The sequence below is a fragment of the Penicillium argentinense genome, assembly GCF_028826775.1.
Source record: "Penicillium argentinense strain IBT 30761 chromosome Unknown utg000004l_segment0_segment0, whole genome shotgun sequence".
Taxonomy (NCBI): domain Eukaryota; kingdom Fungi; phylum Ascomycota; class Eurotiomycetes; order Eurotiales; family Aspergillaceae; genus Penicillium; species Penicillium argentinense.
The window spans coordinates 1859684-1874368 of record NW_026622663.1 but is presented as its reverse complement, the minus strand read 5'-3'; the positions used below and the strand labels follow the sequence as shown (position 1 = coordinate 1874368).

The window sequence follows — 14685 nt, the reverse complement described above, 5'->3', positions numbered from 1 at the left end:
TGAACCTTACACAGCATTTCTGACCTAGACATCATCCACGCTCCGTGATCGCTTGCCAAGACTATTACTTTTGCCGCCGATGCCTAGGATTCGGCTTCGATGGAGCAACCGCTCAATTTCCTCATCTTCCCACTCAAGCTGCTGCCGTTCTCGCTGATCCTCGTCCTCCAAGACTTGCTCCACCTCACTCAAATCCCTGCGATTCATGAATATAAACCAACTTGTCGACGCGATCTGCGTCCAGACGATTCCGAATTTTTGTGTGTTGCAAGCCCCATGCTGAGATGCCCTCTCCGATGCTACTACATTCGCAGTGGTATGGCAGAGCCGCAGAGCCAACTGTGCCAAAAGTCGGGATGACCGGACGGTCGTCATCTTTACACAAAATTGTCAGCACTTTAGAAGAAACTGTGATTTTTCCTAAGGTGTGCTTACCTGCATTCTCCAGAAACGAATAGGGTTATCGATGAAATCCCAGCAAACACTTTTGAAGAATGACCCTTGACGACCTCGAAAAGTAAAGAACTCATCAATAGCTTCCGCAGATGCATCAATGTTATCCGGACTAACACAGTATTTTTGAATCGTCCTGATTACCTGGTCCCGCTTCGTAATAGGGGTCTTGGAGCTGTGATTTTTCGGGTCCAGATAAAACGCAGCCCAGTGAAGGTCGGTCAGTTGACGGTCAATCCGCGGAGTCAGATCATGTGGAATGAACTCAGCCAGGTCCTTGCCGAGCGAGCTCCCTTCCTGACATTGCTGAATATGAGCTCGCAAGGACATCCACCGGCAGACTACTTTCATCAGATTTGCACCGCCCGATTCCGACATCCGGATCGCCTCATCCAAAGGCTCGATCAGAACCAGAAGCTCATTCAACTGGCCCCAGAACTTATGGTAATTAGCCACAGTTGCCAACTCTCTTCCAGCCTCGCCAAGGTCCGTATGTGTTGTGAAATATGCGCGAAGAGCCTGCTCGGATCTTTTCACAGACATCAACATCCGATACTGAGTACCCCACCGAGTACTCACCACTGCCAAGAGAGAGAGTTCCTTTTTATAGAACCTTTGCTGCAAGGCTCGAAGTTTGGCAAGCTGTAAATGAGCGGTATTGAAGTAGCTCACAATGCTTGCAGCCCGCTTGAATACAGACACTATCGTTGGCAGACTGAGGAGATCTTGCATCAGAAGCTGAAGCCCATGCGAATCGCAAGGGATAAAGAAAACGTGCTTTAGTTCGTCTCGTGTACGGAGCTCCCCCCATGTCGCAATCATTGTACTGCAGGTATCGGTGACAAGAGCATTTAGCCTCTTCCAGTTACCATTAACTATGGAGCAAGCCTGGCGGTGTTAGAAAATACCTAGTAGGACCGAATAAGAGAGATTTACCTGCTCTCGAATCCAGCTTCCAGTCGCAGCAGCAGTCATCCGTTCATTCCCAACGTCTTTGTTGCATTAATAGAAGGATCTATTCTGGTCAAGCACAGAAGATTGGCAATGCGCCGTTTCTGTATGTCGGTGCTCTCGTCTGCCGTGATGTTCTGGTATTCAATTTTGTCTACCTCGGAATCCACTGACTGTCTAAACGCCATATAGCAGTCGTCAAGTAACCTAGTCCCAATAGTATCGTGACTTGGAGGATGGAAGGTAGGGTCTAGTGCATGCAAAAACGCGAGCATATCTTGATCGGCGAAGAGGGTAAATGGGCGTGCTCCTGAAAAGACGGCCATTGCCAGTAAAAAGTTAGGCCTGTCTCGCTGACTTGAGCTCTTCCCCATTGTCAGCAGACGTTGCTGGCTTCTCTGCACTATTGCTGTCTGTTTACCGGCTTCCATCATGGCTGTTAAATAAGGTACACAGGTTTTAAGGTGATCAAGCTGTTGCGACGGGTTCTTTGCTTTAGTCCAATTGCTGTATCGACATTGCACTTTCAGGAGCTAGGACAGTTAGTGCATTCACCCCATAAGATGAAGTTTCCCATACCTTATCATCAGGGTTGACTGATCTATACTCTCGGAAAGCTGCCTGGACCTCTTTATTGATGTTTCGACGCCCTCCTGAGCCAGCACCTCCCATTGCGTTGCGTGGATTTCCCAATTCCTGATTAGCCCTCAAGCAAGTGCAGCAGAAGCTATCCATGAAAACATTTCAATTATATATAAACGTGCATTGCGGCCCATCGCTATGCTCAATAGCTCGGGGAAACCAGATCTGATTGTTGATTGGCCCAGGGATTCCACTTCATTCTCGGAGGAGGTAATGCTATTGGCCCTCATCGATGACTAATAGTTTCGGACTTTCAAATGTTTTGAACTTTTTGACGAACTGAGGGGGTGGTCAAATACCACTAGGACCCTTCGGGATGGGCTTATTCATCGTTCACCCAATTCTCCCTAGTATGGTTTCATAACAAGCCACAGTTCGATTATAAAGACCCCTGAGATCGCTCAACCGATCTCAACAACCTTCAATCCATCATCTTATTCTATTGGGACATCTTCAGTACTAGCCAGTACATCAATTCCTCGTCCTGACATTATGTTATTTGTCACAAATTTTGAAAATACGGTACTTGCCAAAACACAGCAAAAAGTGTCAGGATGGGGAATTGATGTACTGGCTAGTACTGAAGATGTCCCAATAGAATAAGATGATGGATTGAAGGTTGTTGAGATCGGTTGAGCGATCTCAGGGGTCTCCCTTGTTGAACTGTGGCACGTTGTGTAAACACATTAAGGCAAATTGGGCGAACGATGAATAAGCCCATTCCGAAGGGTCCTAGTGGTATTTGACCACCCCCTCAGTTTGTCACGTAACACTAGCTACGGCTTGTTTATTATCACGTGACTATACGCAACAAGGGCCCTGCAGTTGTATCACACAATCCCTGTCCAATGCGATGCTCCTAGCACCATGCAATTGAATCCCCACGCACACTACTATGACTTCACAAAGAACCCCGATATCCCCAGTAAAGCTAGCGGAGACATAATATGTGACTCGGCGTTCATAGAACCAGCCTCATTTTTGCGAATGACAGGAATACAGATTAATTCGATTATTGATATTAAGTTGGAAATTTTATGGTATGTAGCAACGATGAAGATAGAAATGGTGCCTTTACAGAACAGCACCAAGAAGGAGCGCGGCACCCGAAACAAGGAGGGTGTTTAGTCCGGGAGCCAGGGAGCTAGCGGCATTTTCTAGACAAACGGAACATTTAGCTTTATGCCCCTGACACGACTAGATATTGACGAGAATTCTTACCTTCGCTCTCGCACTGGGTCTGAAGATCTTGGAATCGCTCCGTGAATTCCGAAAGCTTGGAGGAAGCTTGGCTCAGTTCGCTCATGTCGCAGGTGCTTGAGATGCAAGAGCTCAGATCATCGGCACCGTCCTGGACCTCGGAGAAAGAGTTCTTCACGCCGCACAGGCACGACACACTGGCCGAGTCAGAGCTGCCACATGCATCCTCCAGACCAGCGCTGGTGTAGAATTTGTCCATGCAAGTGTCAATACACTTGGGCATGTCGCCAACCACGTCATCCCATGTTTTGAATTCGGCGGCGGCGAATGGAGCGAGGGCAAGGCCGAAAAGGGTGATAGGAAGGAATCGCATGATTATGTTTGATAGGCTCGGTATTATGATAATGGAATATGTTTGTGGGTAAAGGCAGCGAACGCGTTTAGAGAAAGAATAATAATCACGGATCAAATGTAGGAGTTAGCAGCTGAATATATAATTTCCGATCATGCCTGAGTTCCTTTGGAGGCTCGAGTCGAGAGCTTCGCTTAGAATAACTAGATTCCCCAAAGATAACAATTTGTGTCGATCAGGGTCCGATCAGAGGCTGAAGGCTCCTGAAATACGAGATGCGCGACCAGCTCTGAAGCGGATGGCGTCTTGGCGAAGTGCTATCGTTTTTTCAGTGGTGCGGATGCAGCCGCCGTGGGTGCGAACAGCGAAAAGTGATAAGCCGTATACGAGCCCTAAGATTAAGCCAAGGCTAGAATGGGACGAAGTAGGACGCTCGATGGAGGAGCTCTCGTATAAACCCCACCGAGCCGCCCGCACGAGCCACAAATAGCACACTCGCCCAAAGAATGCCGGAGGCCGTCTCCCCGACGGGAATTGACTTCGATTTTTGTCCTACTGAGTCTGATTGAAACGGCGTAGAAACAGCCTTAAAATTTGAGGCTCTGTGAGCTGAGCAGTCAGCATCAGGTTCATTGGTCTGGTGATGCGGGTGTATTCTCCAAGTAGTCTCAGATTCTGGCCCATCGGACAACTTTTGCCAACTGCAAAGAGTCCTTATCCATTCGATAAAGTAGGACACCTTATTTTGTATAACATCGCCGGTGGCAGGGGGTGATTGATCACAATACATCTCACAAAGGAAAATAAAATTTCACAACACAGCCTCCAGGGCTGCGAAAAAGCGGGCTGACCGCATAGGGCAACGGCTACCGGCGGCTCTGACTTTGCATTTGCCAAAAGATGGTAGCGATGCTCCCAAGGGCAATTCCCGCAATAAGCTTTCACGAAATACCCCAGGTGGCCGAGGCGGGATCTCGTGCGGCTTTCATCAGAATTTGATCCGACACAGGGAATGGGAGGTATTCCAACCAAGGACCGACTTCCGAAGAATTGGCATATAATTTCGCTTTGAGTTTGTCACTGGCCCAGGGAACAATATGTTGCGCAGTAACTTGAAGATCCAAGTTTCTTGAGCCTCGTAGCGCGTGATTTGGCCGGAGAGATCGACGACCGTTCTTGCCCGAGGCTCCTGACCATTTCAGTACTGAACGAAGACTTCTGTGAGTTGGCCGAGAGATGGCTTGGGAGACTGTTTGAGCAGAGCCACGAGCCCATTCATGGAATGAGCAATTCCCTCATATGCCCAAGTTCCCACCGAGACCGGGGTTGATTGTACACTGCAGAGATGAGATGTACGCTCGATTCTCCGGCGGAATCAGCTGATTCATGCTTGGCAGGGGGCCCAACCTTATGAAATGAATCGCCAATGAGAACCACCCGATTATGACTCCACTTTTTGATTGTACCTTCCTCTATGGGTACGATGGTAGCTTTCACGCGAGCATCGCAGAGGTCCTTCACAGTGTACACAGGACCCACTGGAGAGCTCCCGTATTCCCGAATACATGCCTCTGCATCGTCATCTGTGTGTTGTGGACACTGAGGAATCCTTGTCCATTTGGCGCTCTTCGCAAAAAGAAACCAAAACACAAGACCCGAGACACCAGCGGCTGCAATTGCAGAGTAATTGTCGTGGTAAACGTTGTGAACCATCGCATCAGGCAACAAAAGCTTTTCGAGGCCATTTTTGGAAACAGCAAAGATACAATTGTACTCGCTTGTAAATGCTGTTGATTGTCAGTAGGGTGTGGCAAAGAGATGGAGGAAAGCCTTGGTTGATCTCCTGTTTATTTTGTTCGCCATCAAACTTCTGACTTTGCTATGAACGCCATCCGCACCGTTAAGGATATGACCATGATGCCGCTCACCATCATCGGTAGTGATAATTATTTCATCTTCCTCCACGTATGCAAGAACAGGGATTTGAGCGTGTAACTTTAAATTATCTTTCACATTGTGGTATAGAGCCTCTAGAGCCTTGCGTCGTTCCACGAAAATAATGGGACGCTTGAGACTTTACATATCCCCAAAGAACCGAATTAGCATGTTCGACTCAAGAAATATCTGAAAAGATGGTCATATATTAGGTTACCTACATGTCATTCATCTCAACGAGAACATGCGAACCTTCAAAAGAATAACCTTCGGCGTTGTAGTGGTTTCGACCTTGCAGAGGAATAACCTGCTTCGCGATGTTTTCCCACACACCCAGTTGCTCTAGAATCCTAATGGCCTCCCAGCTGCGGTACAAAATCTACTTTTTCAATCAGTTCATAGTCGATTCCTGCGCGCTCAAGAGCTAGAGCCCATCCGAGCCTCACGAGACTGCCACCGGCGATGAGCACTTTGAATTGGCCTCTGCTTTGGTCGAGCGAAGCCATTGGGAAAAACATCGAGGTGAGTCGGTATGGTCGAAGGTTTCATGGAATGTGCATCTCCCCCAAGCCGCACACAGATAGGTCGCGTGCAAGTCAACCCCTTTATCATCCACACGCCGCCCGGATAATTTTTCTTAGCCACGCCGTTTGGGCATGATTTAGGTTGCGCCCGGTTGTTAAGGAAGTGGAGATTGCCCACGCCATTTCAGGCCGTGTGAACCATGCGGCCAAACCCTTATCCGGTTGAACGTTTCGAAGGGCATGTGTCTGCGACTCGTCTGAAAGATGATTGTGGCCCGCTGGTTGGAAACGTTTCTTCGGGATCGCTTTGTAATCTTCTTTTAGAATCTGGGAACATTTGCCTTCGGCGCGTCTTCCTGCAACATCTGTTTTTCCCCCTATAAGCCTCGGGGCAAGCTAGCGTCATTTAGTGCATATTATTGTTATCCCCAAGATAAGGCTCGATGATTGTATGGAGTGGCTCACTGCTTCATAGGCTACCGAGTCAGGGGCTAGCGTGCATCTCCTCTCAATGGAATCATCGTGCTTGGACTTCACGAACTTCATTTGGAATAGACTCGACTCCTCGAGACATTATAATGTTATGAGCTGCACAAAATTGTTATGAAGAGCCAAAGGTCGCCTGAGCACTGCATGCTGACCCCGTTGGTCGAAATTTGCTTCCATCGATCGAGTCCGTAGAGCCATGACAACCTTCACTTGCCAGACCTTTAGAATTTACTCCTTCGTGAGAAGATCAGAGCGTGAAGAAGAGTTGCGTAGAATCTGTTTTTAAAGAGAAGGTGGAAGAGGTAAGCTTCGAGTCTCAAGCTTCAGTCGGCGCTAGCCAGAGGCAATCATATCACGGCCTCAGGCAGACAGCTGAGCGCCTTCAGGAGCAGGAGAGGGCCACTCTCGTCCGTATTTTTGATTCGTGCCATTTTACCTCAGACAACTTGCGAGTCCTATCTGTTATGAAGAGGTTTCTCGAATTGGCAAGTGTTTATAGCCAGGAGCTTCTGAATGTCGGGATGATCCACTTACTGGCTCAAGGCTAATGAGTTAGCACCATATCTCGACATTTTCCTGGTTTGACTCGGCTCTCTCGCACGTCCCACTATACCGTGTATTTCTCTGCTATGCGCTCACTTTCGCTGGTTCGGTCCACCTATAACGATGCAACCCTCGATCGAACTCCCGACAGACAATGTGTCCCGGGAATCCTGCTGCGTGAACGGTAATAGCTCGTCAAGTCGGAAGACTAAACCAAAAAGAACGTGAGCATCCTGCGAAGTGCCACTGCATGGGTCGGTAGGAGTAAAACCAACAGACATTCGAGCACCGGAGCGCCTTCCGTCGAATGAGCTGCCCGTGACTTGCGTTCAAATATACACAGTCTGGATCTTTTAGACTGGCACATCTAATAGCACGCTTCAAAACCTTGCGAGTATAACCTCGAATTGCGTGCGACTGTTAGGTGTCATCAAAAACTCTCCCAAAAAATGGCTCCAAGGGTCACCCACGAAGCCCTTCCGAAGAACCAGCCTGGTCACTGTGCTCTTCCTCGAAGGGCCCCAAAATCTTCCTCACAGGATCAATTCAATATGCACCTAAAAGATTCCATCACCGGGCGCTAATACAAGGCGAGTCTGCATACTCCACTAGACCCGATCGTGATTAGCTCCTTCAGCCCTACGGCAAAAGTGGGACTCGACTGGAACTTCTTCTTGGATGACGTCCAATGAAACCATGGGTAGCATCAGGGATCGACCCTGGCTTTTGCTGTTGCCTAACCTCCAGCCATTTTACCTGTGACCCAAGGCTTTCTTCTGTTTTGACAGGGTGAGGTTACACCCATGGCGCAGGTTATGAAACCATCTACTTGCGGACTCAGGCAGCAGGATTACACTTAGTCCCCAACGCTCACAGTTACTTTCATCTTCGTGCAAAAGGGTATCAAACCCAGGGTCTTCGGTGAGTTTTGGGAGTGTGATGCATATTCACAAAGCGATTAATCGATTCATAAGGCATGAGTGTGTTCCATGGGAACATGTTGACGGTGGATCTCAAAGGCTAACTTGGAGAATTCCGCCAGGAAATTCGTGCTTGACAAACTTTAAAGAATACTTGGAGGATATTTCCATCTCATGAATACAGGCTTGTAATGCATCATTCTTTACAGTCTTCCCCCTTACTTCAAATTCGCAGCTTAGCACAGAAAGACCTTCCACCCGCATTATGTGGTCAGAACGGACAAGAGGAAAGAAGAACAACGAGGAACTAAAAGAGCAATCGCGAGTCAGCCTGAAGATGACATGAAGAGGCTTGCTCGTCTCCTACCTTTGTGAAACTATTGTCGAGGAACGTCTTGTTCCATCTGCCTCGGCGTCTGCACAGCCCAGGAAGCGACTGGAGGGGGCTTTTGGATCTCAGGTGAGGTAGGATAAGCCCATTGCTGTATCGGGGGTGGCAGAAAAGAGTCTTGCTGGAGTTCCTTCTCCCGCTTCTTCTCGCGACGCATCTTGATAGTGAAGACGACGATGACGGTGATGACAATGAGAAGAACGATCGGAATGATGATGGCCTTGAGGAGAACCTTTACAAGACCCATTTTGAGCAGGCGAGGGGACACTTGAAGCGAGTAAAAAAGGGTGACTTCGAGAAGCGACTGTTCTTCTATGGGCTGACTAGAATAAGAAAAATGCGTCAAGGGTGCCTTTTGCAGGCCTTTTATAGTCCAACGCCTTACAGGCATCTCTAGTGACGAAGAAGAGACGACAGAGGCGCAGGTAATCACAAGAGAACGAAGAGAAGCAGCGCTTATGTTGACGATGTGGTTGGATGAGCGTTGTCCAGGCCCACGTCGAGGATGTGATGATGCCTGTGTCACCGGCTTGGAGCCATATATAGCCCACCAATGGACTCGTGAGGGGGTTAGTTCGTGGAGGAAACACACTAGTTTGAGAATCCACTTGATCATCGGGCTAAGCTTCAGCCCTATAGGGCTTTTGTAACGTGACCAACGTTGAAGGGTGGAGAATAGCTTGCATGATTATTTTTAGCCACTCATAGGCTTAGGAAGGTTGATGGATAGCTATATTGAATTTTATTGGCGTTCAAGATTACTAATGCCCTCAAAGTTGAAGTGTAATGGCTGCGAATGTAGAGGACTTGTGAAGATAAAGATGAAATTCGGGAATCATCCCGTGGTTCATGTCATTATTAGACGTAAGAGCTTTTATTTCGAGTTCTCTAGGCCTCTTGCAGCTGTAAGTATTCACCAAAGCGCGGCCTGCTCATCTTGAGAGATATGGATATATACCATATTCAAACACACTAGCTTGTTGACCCCTCGGCAGCTCACATTGCGCATTTACATACGGGTTGATACTATAGAAAGTTGGGATGACAAATGGCATCATCATTGCGGACGAAATTTCTTAGATCAATCGAATGACAAGATAACCTCAGGTTGGTCCCGCAGCTCATGGTTTGGCAAAAAACAAGTTAACTATATCCACAGCAGAGCACGGCGCCCAGTAATAAAATTCCGCAGCGAGCACAACAATAAAGAAATTAATCGCGAAGAGTTCAAACATAAATGCTAACCCAATAAATCTCATATAATGAAACCAATTCTGCAATTTGATGAGCCCAACAGCCTCAAATATGCCAATAGAAGCGTCGTTATCCCTATCTTGGCTTGTGGTGCTGCGATCAATTGGCACACTTGTCTGTACATCGACGGGCAGCAATGACGCTGCGACCCTCACATATACCGCTCTCGTGAATGACGAGGCCAATAACTCCAGCAGAGGTGGAATATAAAATTCAGCGGTGGTTGCGATTTGGCCCCATGTGGACGATAAGGGCTCGCCGTTTGGGCCTGAGAGAATGGCATTGACAAATGCCAACAGGTTGCTCGACAAATAGTAAACGCAGGTTGGCAGAATTATATCCAGAAGTACAACTGGAAGTGTGTTAAGAGTCACTAGCAATCCATGGTTTCTGAGAAAGTCAGGCCTTTGTGCGGGTGTTGCGATGACAGTGTGAACCCAGGAGGTATGGAGTCCGGTTAGAGGAAGTGCCAAAGCCAACTTGCAACAAATCAGGGAGTAGAATGTGTGTGGCCGAGTCAATGTTGAGTAGTTCCATACAGCAAGTAAGACCGTGATGAGCATATAAACAGAGAATACTCCGATGCCAGGGAAGAAAGAGCGAATTCCTCGGCTGCGCAGGTGTTGTCTAGCTCGCTTTCGTGTGTTCGTGACAGCGTTCGAACCTGGCGGATGGCCGAATGCCCCTGATATGCTGCTCATGATGAAAGGAAAGCCGGTGCAAAAGTATAGATTTCCCATAGTGATATCGGCGAAACTTTTGGATGACAGGAAGTAGAAACCTGCGAAAGAGACCAAGCTCGCATACAAAGAGATTTTCGATGACTGCAGGAGGTTCTTTTTGATAGTTCGGAGGAATATTCTCTCGTTTTGCAATTCTTCTGTTGTCGAGGCACTCTCTTCTTCAGGTCTTTCCATTTCAGAATCATTGGTCTTTTGATCTTTCTCTGGGTCTCTGGCGCTTGGAGCCTCCAAGAGAGCCAGGATGGGCAGGACGCTTCCATCCGTGTATTCGAACTAAAGCCGTTTGTAAGCAATTCGAAACGTCCCAGGGATCAACTGGGAATCTAGGTCTTACTAGGAAGAAAAACACAATGGAACTGAACAGTACTGTTGTAACCACGCTTCTCGGTATCTCTGTTTCTGAATCTGACACGGCCCTTGTGAATCGAGCGACCGCAAACAGTACAGACTGCCATTGCGTCAAGGATCCTAGTAGCATCTTGCTAGAAGAAAGTAGCAATTGATTCAACTAGAACGGGTCTGCGAGTCAACAATTGATACGACTTTTTAAGGACCAAGGACATCATGAGGCAGCACAATAACGCCAGGGCACTGCCTCAACGCGGGGGGTGGGGGCGGCCCCTAAAACCAAAATAGCACTTTGTGAACGCCCTGGCATTAACAATGATCCGATACACTGGTCTCGGCTAGCTATCATTGCCTGTCAATACGGAAAAAACACTGCTCCGGCAAGCTGACTCGGAGTTATCAACATCACCGTTGGTTTATACTTCAGTGCCCGTGGGCCGAGATAAACTTTTATTCTCATTTCAGTATCCAGAGGCCCTAGAAAACCGATTAAACAGTAAAACAGGATGGCATAAAATGAAAATAAAATCGACAATAAGGTAGAGAATTCAGATACGCGCGCGATTTAAGAATCACTATTGCAGCGAGAAGACGCACCTCGCCTGGAACACGTAGAGTTGCATGTCATCAAGGGGCAGGCTGGAGTTTAGGTTGCGCTTATCTCCGGCCTACATTCGACACATCACTTCGAAGACTATCTGAGACTAGATCGCATTCTCTGCATGTTCGTCCCGGTTTGAGTTAGTCGGCAAACGTCATCTGCTTAGGACCGGCGCCACATGCGACCAGATGCAGCCATGTCAGCCATTCAGCCCTCCGCCAGCGTGTCTGCTACGGTATACCCTCGGATCGAATCGCAACACAACATCCGCCCTTGCATGCCTGCACCACATCACAAAGCCACCAGCAAGGACCGCGTTTGCTATCGCATTCGAAATGCCCTCCTCGAACTTGACTTCCTAGTGCGATCCTGCGCGATATGAAATTCGGCTGCCTTGTGCTCGCCTAACTGCCAATGCTTGGCGACTGGAGGATGCCCGGAGTAAGGCTCGTTCTCGCACTTCGCTCCATTCCTGGTCGCATTAGCAATTCCTCCGTAAGGCTCAGGTGTTATAACCCCCGGCCAGGCCCTGGCTTGGCACCACACGTGTGCTCCTGACCATTTCCGAGTGCTCACCGGCCCCCGATTGTACCAGCGCGATGCGGGAGATCGGCAGATGGGCTGGCCCTACATTTTGGTGCGCGCCAGGGAGGCGGCCTTTAAATACCCCCAAGGAGTGGCGTCGTGCGCCGAGCGGTGATGGCGATTTTGGCGTGGAAAAATGTCTCGACTTGCCAGACTGTCTGGACTGGTGCGGTCACAGGTGTTTACCAAAGTCGCCATCCTCGGCGCTTGTGTGGTGCTTCTTTACTTGTCTTTTCCCTACTTCCGGGACATCCGACACATCGATCAATACTTTGATTCTGCGGAGGAACGACCGATCGAGGTCTTTGATTACAAGGATACCTTTGACGAGAAACGATGCTTCGATAGCGTGACTCCGGCGCCGAATCCCATTCCGAAAATCGTACATGTCGCCTGGTTCGATAATCCGGAGCTGACCTTTATGACCTACTTGACGATTCGATCAGCCATTGTCTCGATCAAGCCCGACCACATCAATCTGCACTATACCTCGTTGAACGAGACAAACAAATGGTTCTTGCAAGTGCGCGACCATGTCCGCCTTGTACAGCACGACCTGGGAAAGGAATATACCACACAGGTCCAAGAGAATTGGCAGATAAAGCATATCAGTGACCTCTTCCGCCTCGACACTATTCACAAAGAGGGAGGAATCTATCTCGACATGGATGTACTCGCCCTCCGCCCATTCGACAACCTCCTCAACAGTCAAAAGGACGTGGTCCTTGGCCACGAAGGTGCGGACCGGAGCGAACTTTGCAATTCTGTGATTGTCGGCCGCCCAGGCTCACAATTCATCCAGCGCTGGCGCAATAGCTATAGTGGAAACTTCTCCACCGACGACTGGAACTATCACTCGACCATTCTACCCAAGGAGCTTTCTGAGCATCATCCGGACGAGATCTGCACACTCTCCCCTACGGCCTTCTCTTGGCCGACCTGGACCAAAAGGCATATTGATTATATGCATGAGTACCTCTCCGAAACAGAAGCCAAGGAGTTCGCCAAAGAAGTCGTTACAAACAATGGCAGGCTACTTCAGAGTCAAATGACTTATCATGAGTGGAGCAAGATCGCTTCGTCTCATTTAGATCGGCTGGATCCGGAAAGCGTGATGCGGGATGCCACGCGGTTTAATATACTCGCGCGTCGATTCCTTAATTGAATATATTTCTATTGAAGTACTTTATCATGTCATCAAAGAAATTATAGAAATCAAAACGAAAACTTGAAAAATTCTCCAAAACAGTGCAACGGACAGAGAAATCAAAATGCAAACTCAAACATACCCTAAATTAATAGCAGCCCTATTCACCGATACCCAAAACTGAAGAAGAATTACCCCAAAAAGAGCCCTACTGGCAAGAGTCATGGTGCCGACCCTGAGAGCCAAGATACTCGGTACTCTCCGACGAGTTCAACCGCTGAGCCTCCATCTCATGACTCTGGAACTTGGGCAGCGAAAAGGTTTCATTAGAAGGCATCAACCAGCCAGGGTGGGCGAAATTGAAAACCGCAACTGCAATTACCATCATGGCGCCATCAAGGACGACGAAGTAGACTTCGTGCGTAATGAGATATCCGTCCCAACCCTCAGCAAGCTCAACAACACGATAGATAGATCGGATATAGATCACTACAACCGAAACAACCATCGCGCCAATCATGTATGTGATCGGACCCATCTCGGTCATCTTCAGTAAACCCATGCGTGTCGCGCGACGAAGAAAGTCGAAGGCGCAGTAGACGAAGACACTGGTTGAAATGAGTTGGAACACTATGCCAGCAACCATGGTGTTTGTTCCTGGTGCTGTGTCGCCTTCGCCGCCGGATGCGGATGATGCCATGCCGCCGCCGGCTGCTTGAATGACTAGGGAGATTACGTCGCAGGTGCAGAAGATCCAGAGGTAGAGTTTTGGTGAGAGGAACGAGGTTTCTTGACCGAATATCAGGATGAAGCGACCGAGGAGAACGTAATTTCCGGCTGTGAAGAAGACAGGCGCTGTTTTGGGAGGCTCTGGTCAGTACTCAATTCTGTACGGATGAAGAATTGCTTGTATGTGTTGTGACTTACCTATGATCAGGGTAGAAATTTGGATCATGAAAGCGGTGCCGTTGTAGGGGCAGACAGCAGACCAGGTACGACCAGCCCAACCAAGGATTTCAACTGTTTGGTGTCAGCTATGAAACTTCCGGAAAGGAATCAATGGTTTTATTCATACCTGCGCACCCAATTGCAAATACACTGCACCACCACGTCCGCTTCCAAGAAAATTGGATAACGTGTGCGACAATGGACAGGCCAAAGAGTGCGCAGAATACCATTCCTGCTGCTTCTGAAGGAACATAGCCGTATGAAGTAGAAAAGCCATCGTGGTAAGCATGGCAGCCGAGCTTAAGATCGTCGTAGATCTGTTCTTGGGTGTCGGAAGACATTTTCAGAGGTCGTTAGTCATGGACAAGTAAAATAGTCAAACAAAGTATAAACACAGTTTGTCTATGCACAGATCTTTAAGAAAGTAAAGAAATATATGTGCAATGAAACGAGAATGTAAGTCGTGGACGGCGGGTAGAATGATGGAGTTGTAGAGATAGTCGGACTGGTTATATACAAAGCCCAGCAAGGCTGAAAGACAGCCCCCCTAACGCCGACCTTTTCTGATGGGCCTGGGGCTGACAGATGAGAGGCGGAGCATGATACAGGATCTGGGTGAAATTCGTTCGAAGTGCGACAGGATATCCTAGATTAGCCAA

The 14685-nt window shown here is 48.4% G+C and overlaps 7 protein-coding genes across 7 annotated transcripts; 1 reads left to right on the top strand and 6 right to left on the bottom strand.

The window, feature by feature from the left end:
- Window positions 1-420: 420 nt before the first annotated feature.
- N7532_003611 (uncharacterized protein) lies at window positions 421-1275 on the bottom strand (the record flags this gene model as incomplete). The annotated part of the gene is made up of 1 exon (XM_056616105.1): window positions 421-1275. One exon carries the CDS (start codon window positions 1273-1275, stop codon window positions 421-423), a length of 855 nt encoding a protein of 284 aa, XP_056476462.1.
- Window positions 1276-3120: 1845 nt separating this feature from the next.
- On the bottom strand, window positions 3121-3619 carry N7532_003610 (uncharacterized protein; the record flags this gene model as incomplete). Its single annotated transcript, XM_056616104.1, has 2 exons — window positions 3121-3203; window positions 3268-3619. 2 exons carry the CDS (start codon window positions 3617-3619, stop codon window positions 3121-3123), a joined length of 435 nt encoding a protein of 144 aa, XP_056476461.1.
- A 920-nt stretch (window positions 3620-4539) lies between these two features.
- N7532_003609 (Monooxygenase FAD-binding) lies at window positions 4540-4873 on the bottom strand (the record flags this gene model as incomplete). Its single annotated transcript, XM_056616103.1, has 2 exons — window positions 4540-4802; window positions 4849-4873. 2 exons carry the CDS (start codon window positions 4871-4873, stop codon window positions 4540-4542), a joined length of 288 nt encoding a protein of 95 aa, XP_056476460.1.
- Window positions 4874-6051, bottom strand: N7532_003608 (uncharacterized protein; the record flags this gene model as incomplete). Its single annotated transcript, XM_056616102.1, has 4 exons — window positions 4874-5385; window positions 5527-5672; window positions 5755-5912; window positions 5980-6051. 4 exons carry the CDS (start codon window positions 6049-6051, stop codon window positions 4874-4876), a joined length of 888 nt encoding a protein of 295 aa, XP_056476459.1.
- Window positions 6052-8386: 2335 nt separating this feature from the next.
- Window positions 8387-8647, bottom strand: N7532_003607 (uncharacterized protein; the record flags this gene model as incomplete). The annotated part of the gene is made up of 1 exon (XM_056616101.1): window positions 8387-8647. One exon carries the CDS (start codon window positions 8645-8647, stop codon window positions 8387-8389), a length of 261 nt encoding a protein of 86 aa, XP_056476458.1.
- Window positions 8648-12067: 3420 nt separating this feature from the next.
- Window positions 12068-13096, top strand: N7532_003606 (glycosyltransferase family 32 protein; the record flags this gene model as incomplete). Its single annotated transcript, XM_056616100.1, has 1 exon — window positions 12068-13096. The coding sequence occupies one exon, from the start codon at window positions 12068-12070 to the stop codon at window positions 13094-13096; it is 1029 nt and encodes a 342-aa protein (XP_056476457.1).
- Window positions 13097-13286: 190 nt separating this feature from the next.
- Window positions 13287-14367, bottom strand: N7532_003605 (RTA1 domain-containing protein; the record flags this gene model as incomplete). The annotated part of the gene is made up of 3 exons (XM_056616099.1): window positions 13287-13948; window positions 14006-14098; window positions 14154-14367. The coding sequence occupies 3 exons, from the start codon at window positions 14365-14367 to the stop codon at window positions 13287-13289; spliced, it is 969 nt and encodes a 322-aa protein (XP_056476456.1).
- Window positions 14368-14685: the final 318 nt, after the last annotated feature.